The following is a 10,876-nucleotide window of genomic DNA, read 5'->3' as shown; positions in this document are numbered from 1 at the left end:
CGAATTATCCAGGGTGTACTCTGGCTCTCACCCAGTGCCGGCTGGATAGACTCCAACCCTTACAACAACCTGATAAGGAGGTTCACAGGACAACAAGTGATGGATTGTACCATGATTGATTGGTGAAAGCATCGCAATCTAAAATTCTGTTTAGAGACATTTACTTCCTGACAAGAAGAACATTTTTTTTCAGCAAAACAGTCAGACCTTTTTTGCATCAAACGTCACATTTTCTGTTAGTTTAGTCAGTTTTTCCAGTAATCATATCTGGTTATAAACTCATCACAGTATCAGACATAAAAACACTGCGAATAAATACTACACCACTTTCAGTTAACTGCACCAATAATAGTACACTATCAAACAATAGAATGGGCCCAGGGATCAGTATAGAGCGCCAGAGCTGTTTTAGTGGACAGCATTACGTGTTTTCGGGTGAGTTATTTCTGTAATGCAACACCGACCAGGACAAAGCTGTAACTGCTGCATAACAAAGCCTGCCAGCTGGCGTTGTGACACTCTGTTGATTCGCCCACATTTCTTCTGCGTAAGAGAGGAGGCTGGATGGGACCAGAGATAGGTTCTGTGCTGTTGGAACACGCAGAGAGAGCCGGACGATCTGAGCCCCTGCCAACCACCACCTTCAAACACACACACACTCACACACATAATCACAGAGGTTTGTTACACAGAGGCACGGACGGACTTTCTCATGGTTTTGAGACTTTAAGCTTGATTGGATGTTTGTATTGTCATGTCATCCTACAAACAACACATGGACGGGCACGTTATTCTTTTTCACTATCTGCAAGTAGTTCATGTTACCCATTTAAATGACACCAAGAAAACTGTGGTTTGTGTGTGTGGTGTGATTCGTTGAACCCTGTCGGAAAACTAATTTCTTTTGAAAATCCTGATTGGATAAAATGAGGGGTGAAGGGGACTGTTGCAGAAATAAAGTGTATTAATACACTCATATTAATATGAGTGTAATAATACACTTTATTTCTGCAACAGTCCCTTCACCCCTCATTTTATCCAAATCATGGATTTTAAAAGAAATTAGTTTTCCGACAGGGTTCAACGATCACACCACACACACAACCACAGTTTTCTTGTGTCATTTAAAGGGTACATGACTACTTTGCAGATAGTGAAAAAGAATGAACGTGCCGTCCATGTGTTGTTTGTAGGATGACTGACAATACAAACATCCAATCACAGCTTAAAGTCTCAAAACCATGAGAAGTCACGTCCGTGCCTCTGTGTAACAAACCTCTGTGATTATGTGTGTGAGGTGTTGGTGGTGTTGAAGGTGGTGGTTGGCAGGGGCTCAGCATCGTCCTGCTCCTCCTGCTGTTCCACCAGCACAGAACCTATCTTCGGTCCCACCAGCCTCCTCTCTTACGCAGAAAAATGTGGTGCTGGATCAACAGGTTCACACGCCAGCTGGCAGGCTTTGTTATGCAAGCATATTACAGCTTTGTTCCTGGTCGGTTGCATTACAGAAATAACCACCGAAAACACGTAATGCTGTCCACTAAAAACAGCTCATTGGCGTCTATACCTGAATCCCTGGGCCCATTTCTATTGTTTTGATAGTGTACTTATTATTGGTGCAGTTAACTGAAAGTGGTGTAGTATTTTATTCGCAGTGTTTTTAGTGCTGAACTGTGATGAGGTTTATACCAGATATGATTACTGGAAAACTGACTAAACTAACAAAAATGTGACGTTTGATGCCAAAACAAGGTCTGACTGTTTTGCTGAAAAAATGTTCTTCTTGTCAGGAAGTAAATGTCTCTAAAACAGAATTTAGATGCGTGCTTTCACCAACATCAATCATGTACATCCACTCACTTTTGTTGTCCTGTAACCTCCTTATCAGGTTGTTGTAAGGGTTGGAGTCTAATCAGCCGGCACTCGGGTGAGAGGCAGAGTACACCCTGGAAAGTCGGCCAGTTCGTCAGGGCTGACACATAGAGACGAACAACAACAAACAGATGATTCACACTCACATTAACATCTAGGACTATAGAGTCACGATTAACTGTTCAACTGCATGTCTTTGGACGTTGGGGGAGGAGAACGGACAAGAAAGGCTCCACACCGAGAAATGTCCCAGAAACCTCTTGTTGTGAGGTTAGTTGACCAGGGTGGCATTGCTAACCATTTCCAAACTTCTGTCAAATGTCCTAACAGCTTGACACATGGCATGAGGATTATATTCTGTTTAAATGCTTTTGAACAAGACAAACACACCATTTATATTTAATAATGAGGCTTCACATGTCCTATGGGGAAAACGCACCAGTGAGTTGACTGTTTGTCATTTCGACAAAAGAAAAAGAGAAACTGGAGCGGAGAACCAATAAAAAGGGATGACCACGAATGCAGAACGGTTACGCGTGTTCACCTCAAATTTGTAAAACCACCAAGAAACAAGAAACTTTCAACAAGGAAGACTTTACATTTTTTATTTCAGACTGAAAAAACCTATTTGTATGTGTCATACATAATAATGCGGTTCATATGAAGTTGATATGAAGAAATTGACAGGTAGTCAGATTTACCAGGGAATGTATTTAACAAATATGGGTAAAAAATAATGCATATGTATCACTTCTTTTTCTTGGTGTATAATCCACGTGACTAAAATAAGCAGCGCTACCTCTGCCAACTGCTCCTTTAATATCAGTGTTTATCCTCCATGTCAGCAATGGCGCTCCTCACCTAACGCACTCTCCACCACGCGCTTGTTTGTATTAGTGTCAAGTGACCGGATGCGCGGTTTCAAAACATTGCGAGCAGTCCCAGCGTGACCGTCTCTCACTGGGTTGTTCCAACCCTCCTTTTTTATTACAACATTTTGCGGCGGAGAGTGAGAGAAACACGTTTTGTCTTGAGCGAGCATCTGGTCTGTTGGCTCCGACATGGCGGGCCGCTGTGGAGTTCGAGACGGAGATGTTTCTGAGTCTTTTCGGCTCTGGACGGGCTGACTGGTGGAGCGGGGGATGGGGATAGACCGCATTGACTCTGCTGCAGTCATGCGGGTCTACACTCGGAGGAGGGAAGCCTGGTACTTCTGTCAACACAACCACAACCTTAACAGGGTGGGGACACGGAGTAAGCGTAGACCGGATGCCTGATGACCTTACTAGTTGACTAAGACACTACGGGTTATATGGGACGGTGTGTGTGGTCCATTGATTATAACATGTGAGAACAGACGCTTCGTAGTGGATTCACATTTTTGTGTTGAGAGGACTGAAACAGGGGGTTAGCTGTCTGAAACTATATCTATAATCACATATTCTACCAACCAGCATGATACTTTACATTACACTCTTCCACCAGCAGACAGGGGCCCCCTCTTATACTGAATATGGCGGCATTCCATTTAGGTGAGCCGTTAACAGGGCCTGTATATGTGTACATGCTCACTGTGAACAGGTGGTCCCACGGGTGCTTGTAATTCCTTGAATGCTTGAATTTCAATTCGGTTTTTTGCAAGGTTGTGTGAAAACTGCTTGAATTTTTTTTTTGGTAAGTGCTTTGACAATGCTTAAATTTGTGTGATTCTATTTGGTCACTGTATTGCGCTATGGTAGTTAAACAAATCACCTCACAAGCTGAGACACAGCCAATTCACAATGAGTTAAAAATCAAAAACAGTCAATCTACCACCATATGAAAATAATGCTAATTAGACCATAGTATATGCCACTACAGTGGCACCCTGCGCTTCCCATGACCATCATGGCAAACCAACTAGTAGGCTACCTCTTTAAAGGTGCGGAAAAAATGGAAAAACTGGTGCTTTGAAGGTGCTTGAAAAGTGTTGAATTTGTTCAGGAAAAAGGTGTGGGAACCCTGTGGAAGGTCTCAGTCATACAGGTCATCTTTCATAAAAAAAATAAAAATTAAAAATGGTGAAGTCTGGGGGCAGCTGGACTGTTTGTAGATCGTGAAAGATGTTTCACCTCTCATCAGAACTGAAGAAGCTGTCCTCCATTTCCTTTCTGATTACATGTCAATGACACGATGACTGTGATGTATCATCAGAGAAGAAGTGTCAGTGTTGTGTCTGAAGTCTGATGTGTACAGGGTGGAAGAGAGAAGCTTTGTTGGGCCCCCCATGCTGCAAATCCCCACATCCAGCACACGGTGATAAACAAGAACTGCAACGATTAGTCGGTGGTGAAGAGTGTTGTTTTCAGCCTCTCAAATATGGAGATTTCATGCATTTATATCATAATAAACTGAATAATGCAAGATATTTAAAGACTCACCTTAGACTTGGATATTTACTATTTTTGACATTTTAGACCAAATGATTAATCAGTTAATTAAGAAAATAAGCAGCAGTAATATTCTAGTAGTATTCAGCAGTAAAATACGTTGTTACAGACTCCTTTGGTATCGAAGTTTTACAGACACCTCTTGCTGCAACCAATATGTAATGTACTATTTAACTAAATCCTCGCTTGTCGTCTGTTCTCAGGAGATTTCACGGAGCAGTTGAGAATGGAGGGTTGGACCCACCTTCCCAGGACGGTCACCAGCGATGTCCAGAGCGCTGAGCGCTACAATGTATACACACAGGGTGGAGTGCTGTTCGTCACCAGCAGGATCCTCGTGGTCGACTTCCTCACTGACCGCATCCCCGCTCATCTATATCAGGTCAGGAGGCTAAATGAGAGCCATGTTTGTTCCATATTCAGATGTTATGTGTCATAATTATTAACAGTTTTTATTAGTCTCTGGTATTTTGTATTTATTTGTTTGTTTATGTGCTTTATTTGGTCCTGTATGTCAGTTATCATTAAACGTAATAAATGCATTTTTAACTTATTCTTATTCAGATTAATTATTGATATAATTAAACTTTAACTTGATCAGTGGGCGGGCCTAGGTAAAGGCAGGGCCATTCAATGCTAATAACATCGTAACATGTAAAACAATAAATTAGCCAATATTTTAGATTAGAATCAGCTGAGAAACGCAAAAAAAAAAAGGTTTTATAAACTTTAAGATTGTCTTATATTAAACTAGGAAATAAGCATTTAAAGGTAAGTATAAAGGTAAATGAGCTGTATAATAAAACCACCAAAAGAAGAGGTAGTTTCTGTAAATTCATGTAGTATATTGCATTGCATTATATTTTATAGGTGTAACATCTTCTGTACCACCCCTCAGGCATCCTGGTGTATCGTGCTCATAAAATCATTGAGTCATGTCAGGAAGCCTTCATCCTTCGTCTCTTCGACACAAAGAACAAGACAGGCTTCATTAAAGCTTTCACTGACAAGGCCACAGCCTTCTCCTCGGGCTTCTGCCAGGTGGAGCGTGTGATGAGGAACCTCTTCGTTAAGAAGCTCTACCTGTGGCCCAGGTATGATGAAATCTAGTAGTACTTGTTAAAGCACGGGTCTGATTAAGAACATTAATAAAGACTCTCATCCATCTTTACCTTTGTTCTGTTATTCATTCAACAGGTTTCAAGCATCCGTAAACACAGCACTGGACAGGCACAAGCCGGAGGTGGTGGAGCTCCATGTGTCATTGACGCCGGCGATGAGAGCCATCCAGAGCTCCATCCTGGATATCATGAGCGCCTGTCTGAAGGAGCTGAAACGTTACAACCCCACCCTCGAGGCCGAGGACCTCTCCCTGGAGAACACGCTAGGCAGGTCCTTCGACAAGGTCTGTCACTGTGTTAATGACAGAGATTAAGCTGATTTAGGTTTAGAATTTTATACTAAGATTAACTTCATCTTCTGGCATAAACGGTATATGATTAATATATTGATGCTCATGTCTGATGTGATGGTAACAAGAAAAAACAAGCTAAAACGTGGAATGAAATTAAATTTGCATCCAAAAGTGCTGTTTAAGTTCTTATAAATGACTTGCACTGCGGTACAGCCTGCATCGTTCAACGTGGAAGAAAAAATATGTTTGTGCTTGGCAAAGTATTACAGGTAATACGTGCCAGATAATTTTGAGTCAGATGATTTTTGCAATCATTCCAAAGAACAGGAAGACCCCAGTAATACTAAAACTTTTTTTTATCTGACTTATCTTGATGACCTTATGTGAGTTGAATTTTCATTTTTAGATATTTTCTCTTTTTTGGGGGCCTGTTTCAAGCTTTAGAGACAGCTGAGGAATGACAGGAATGTGGGGAGATAGATGGGGATGACATGCAGCAAAGGGCTACGTCAGATTTGAACCCTGGGCTGCTGCTGAGCCTTCGTACCTGGGGCGGATGCTCACCAACTGAGCGAAGGCTAAAGTTGTGTTTTGGACTTACTCCCATCCAGACCATCCGTCACTACCTGGACCCCTTGTGGCACCAGCTGGGAGCAAAGACCAAAGGCCTAGTCCAGGACCTGAAAGTACTGAGGGTTCTCCTGCTGTACCTCACCCAGTACGACTGTGTGACTTCCTCAATCTGCTCGAGTCGCTGCGCTCCAGCCAAAAGATCTTGGATCCAATTCAGGTAAACTGCATGCACTTAGTTGCACTTAGAAGTACTTTGGGGTAAAAAAAAATACTTAATCTCTGATTATTCACTTATCCTTGTTTGACTGCATGTACATGTTGTTGTAACCATCAGGGTGGTTGTTCCTCGACTCCAGTACCTCCATGTTTATGAATGCCAGAGCTAGAGTTTACTACGCATCCCGAGAGCAAGAAGAAACTCAAAGTGGGAGCAGAGGCAGAGAAACAGAAGTCATCCATGCTTAGGTAACTGAGCAGTGAACAGATGTCTGACAATGTGACCTTCAGATTAATTACACCAAAGTTATCTGCTCAATGTGTGTTAGGGTTGGAATACTAAAGGCTCAGTGTATGTGTGTGTATGATGTTTTCAGAGTTGAAGCGGGAACTGGTGCTGGAGAAGAGCCCGAGATGGGAGGCTCTGACTGAGGTACTGCAGGAGATTGAAAGGGAGAACAAGAGCTCTCAACAGGAACCAGGTCAGAGCTCCGATCTATTAAAGTGTTTTAAAGGTCCAGCATATAAACAGTGTGTGTCATCTCTATTCTATGAATAACTAACTTTTCAAAAACATGACCATAATCATTAGTCATTTTTTACTGACTTCATAGCACTAAGACAGGAAAATTATATGAGAACAAGGAATCCTCAAATTGAACTACATTTGAAATAAACCAGCAGAGAGCTGTGTTTAAGAGATCTTAAACACGCTGACATTTCATTTGGGTGTACAGTAAGCCAGTGGTTCTGAACAGGAGTATTTATACACCAAGAAGTAATTCTGTGTGCATTTTAACTTAAACAATGGATGAACGGATAAACTGTTCAAACAGTTAGGGTTAATGACCCTGTAACTAGTGCAAGTGCAAGTTTATTAGTTCCTGTGTTTGATGAGTCCCAATATCCACCATCACTGTGCCATGTATACTGTTGATCCACTATTGGTTAACTGGATGTACCACTAACTTTAGTGGTGTTGTGTACTGTCTAACTGCCTAACACATCCCCCCAGGTGGTGTGCTCATCTGTGCCAGTGATGACAGGACTGTGCCCAGCTGCAGCAGTGCATCCGACACAGCTCTGAATGGATGCTCAACCGTCTGTACGCCGCACGATCGGAAACGGGACTCCGCTGCGGCCGCTGCCTTTGAACTCGACGCGCACAAAAGGGCAAAGGCTGGCCCCAGAAAGGAGCCAAGGGGAAGGAGCTGCGCAGAAAAAAAACACAAAGTCCACGAAGAGTAAGAAAAGGCCGTCCCGACCTTGACCCAGATGGTGGGGAACGAGGAGACAGATGAAGCAGCGTGATGGGCAGCACGGAGACGAGGATGAACTGATGGGGGAGGAGGAAGAAGAGCTGAAGCGGATTTGTCATCCGACGCCTACTATGGTGTCCTAAAGGAACCACTCATTGTCATTCACCCACTGAAGGGCCTCACTGATCCCACAGCTGACGCGGGTGCTGCACGAGGTGGAGCCCAGTTACGTGGTGCTGTACGACGCTGAACTCAGTTTCGTTCGCCAGCTTGAAATCTACAAAGCTAGCCGGCCTGGAAAAACACTCAGGGTTTATTTCCTCACTACGGAGGCTCGACAGAAGAACAGAAGTACCTGACGGCTCTGTCTAAGGAAAAGAAAGCCTTTGAACACCTGATCAGGTCGAACCATTTCTCTCTTCTCAAAGCATCTTGGGAATATTGCCAATGTTGTTATAGTGTCAGCTTTTCATTGATGTCGTATGTGTGTTGCTCTGCAGGGAAAAGGCACTATGGTCATCCCAGAGGAGAGGGAAGGGCGGAAAGACACCAACCTTGACCTTGCAAGAAATTTGGGAGCCTGCAATGCACACACCAACACCCGCAAAGCAGGCATGTGCTTATTGTCTTTTAAACGGTCGATTTGTTCTCATTTTTTTCATTTTCTTTTAATTTCCTGCACAGATTCTTGTGTTTCCCTTATAAAATATCTCATTATTATTGTATTTTTATTTCCTGTCCAACAACCAGGAGGCCAGGAGCAGCCCAAAGAGCCCTCACGGGTCATGTGGACATGCGTGAGTTCCGCAGTGAGCTGCCCTCCTTGCTGCACCGCCGCGGGCTCGACATCGAACCCGTCACTTAGAAGTCGGTGATTACACCTGACCCCGGACACATGTGTAGAGCGCAAGAGCGTCAGTGATCTGATTGGCTCATTGCAGAGCGGCCGCCTCTACACCCAGTGTCGTGCCGACCCGCTACTACAAAAAACCAGTGCTCCTCATTGAGTTTGGACCCAGCAAAACCGTTTTCCTTAATGGCCCGAACGGATTTCCCGCATGAGATATCATCTAATGATATTTCCTCAAAACTCACCTTACCACCTTGCATTTCCCTCGGCCCGTATACTCTGGTGCCCCTCCCCGCACGCCACAGCTGACCTCTTCCTAGATCTAAACAAGGTCGCGCGAACCAGACGCTGCAGCAGCTCAGGCAGTCACAGCCGAGTCGGACACGGTGGCTGAATCGGCAGATCTCTACAACCCGGACCTTACGACTTCCTGTAAAAAATGCCTGGGGTCAATACAAAAAACTAAGGGCTCTTATAAAAAATGCAGACAGCCTGGCAGATTTAGCCAAACTCAGCCAAGAAAAGCTCGCAGAAATACTCGGGAATTCTAACAACGCTAAATTGCTGTATGAGTTTTCTGCATAATGTCACAAAATTCCTGTTCCTGCACAGAGGACCAAACCGACATGATGACTAATTGAAAATAGTGGTTAATGTGGAAGGATGTAGACTGCATTCACACCTTACAGTATGAGACTTGTCATCAGAATGTAGTGGTTATTAATGTACAGAATTAACTGAAATAATGTGTTTTTTTCTATTGTATTTTGTAAAGAAGTGAAACATTTCTTAGTTTTTTAATAATAAAAAATGACATTAATGTTTAATAAATGTTTTGTATGACCTTTTTAACACTAAGCATAAATATAACACTTTTGTTCTCAATTTCCGTTCACATATTTGTTAAATCAGTGTTAGTGAGCACTTCCCATTTTCCAAGGTAATCACTCCAAATTAAATAAATAAATTGTGACAATTGAAGACACTGATTTAACAGCATGACTATGTTGGTGTGTGCGTTGTTTGTCTGAAAAAAGACATTTATTCAGCACCTTACTAAATACATATGTATGTATATGTATATGTATATATATATATGTATATGTGTGTGTGTGTTGTATGTATATAGTGTTATATATGTATATATATATGTGTATATATGGGTGTGTGTGTGTGTGTTATATATATATAAACCCCAGCGTCAAAGTGCACACAGCATCTGAGACAAATAAAATTAATTGTACTATAATATATATATATAATATATATATATATATATAATATCTTATATATATATAATAATATATATATATATATATTATATAATATTATATTTTATCCACTTCAGGCTTTTAATCCACTGCAGCACGAGTCTTGCAAATACTCCACAAACCAGTGCTTCATAGATTTACAGCCTTCAGCAACCTACCATAGTATAAACTTACTTCACCTTCTTTTACCTTGTGTAGTACTTCTAAAGTAGTGCCCTTCTCTTACGGAAATAGTAAATTATATTATATTATAATTAGTATAAATAGTTAATAGAAGCCATCCATCCCAGAGTATGCTAATGCTTAGTTTCTGATGTTCTCCTTTGGTATGAAACACTTTCCTGGCAGTAAACGGTCTTTCTGTAGAGAACACAAGAGGAATCTGGCTCTAATTTGTAGATTTGTCCTTTTACTTAAGATCTTCTTGAGCCAACTCCAAAAGAGAAGAATCAGAAAGGAATGTGGACTCGGATCACTGTTTTGATGACTTTCAGCTTGACCTGACATGAGTGGATATTTAGTGGCATGTACTGCTGATGCTGCAGATCACAACCAATTGCCTCACTCTCTCTCCTCTCACAACAACATATGTATGAATATTTTATATTCATGGTGACACAGTAGGTATATGTTTAATGTCTGTGAAGAAAAGTGATAGAAAATGTTATTGTAAAAGATTATTATTTAAGATATACAAAATATGTAAATAAATTTGACAAGATATTTGGAACATTGAAGACTATATTCACAGAGCCTTCACTTGTCCTGTATTAGAACAGTACGCAGTTAAAGGTCCAGTGTGTTAAATTTAAGGGGCTCTATTTACTCTATTTATAATGCATGCATAACTATGTTTTCCACCAGGCTGTAAACAGTTTATTTTTTTAAAACTGCAGGGCTCTTATAAAAAATGCAGACAGCCTGGCAGAGTTAGCCAAACTCAGCCAAGACAAGCTCGCAGAAATACTCTGGAATTCTAACAACGCTATATT

General features: G+C 41.7%; 1 protein-coding gene across 1 annotated transcript; it reads left to right on the top strand.

The window, feature by feature from the left end:
- Nucleotides 1–2,594: 2,594 nt before the first annotated feature.
- Nucleotides 2,595–9,198, top strand: LOC104918905 (DNA repair endonuclease XPF). Its single transcript, XM_027289444.1, is given in 35 exon segments — nucleotides 2,595–2,598; nucleotides 2,912–2,988; nucleotides 2,991–3,059; nucleotides 3,062–3,113; nucleotides 4,207–4,209; nucleotides 4,508–4,683; nucleotides 5,172–5,395; nucleotides 5,499–5,706; nucleotides 6,327–6,444; nucleotides 6,447–6,488; nucleotides 6,491–6,505; nucleotides 6,623–6,687; nucleotides 6,689–6,761; nucleotides 6,882–6,986; nucleotides 7,520–7,549; nucleotides 7,552–7,621; nucleotides 7,623–7,675; nucleotides 7,678–7,713; nucleotides 7,716–7,763; nucleotides 7,766–7,811; nucleotides 7,813–7,862; nucleotides 7,865–7,952; nucleotides 7,954–8,084; nucleotides 8,087–8,168; nucleotides 8,266–8,375; nucleotides 8,514–8,546; nucleotides 8,549–8,623; nucleotides 8,626–8,640; nucleotides 8,643–8,733; nucleotides 8,735–8,774; nucleotides 8,776–8,861; nucleotides 8,863–8,943; nucleotides 8,945–9,021; nucleotides 9,024–9,074; nucleotides 9,077–9,198. Coding segments are annotated over 35 exon segments (2,646 nt in total).
- The last annotated feature ends 1,678 nt before the right edge of the window (nucleotides 9,199–10,876 follow it).

Source organism: Larimichthys crocea, chromosome XVI (assembly GCF_000972845.2).
Source record: "Larimichthys crocea isolate SSNF chromosome XVI, L_crocea_2.0, whole genome shotgun sequence".
Classification (NCBI taxonomy): Eukaryota; Metazoa; Chordata; class Actinopteri; family Sciaenidae; genus Larimichthys; species Larimichthys crocea.
Note: the sequence above shows the minus strand (reverse complement) of the source record. Positions and strands in the feature narration are given on the sequence as shown.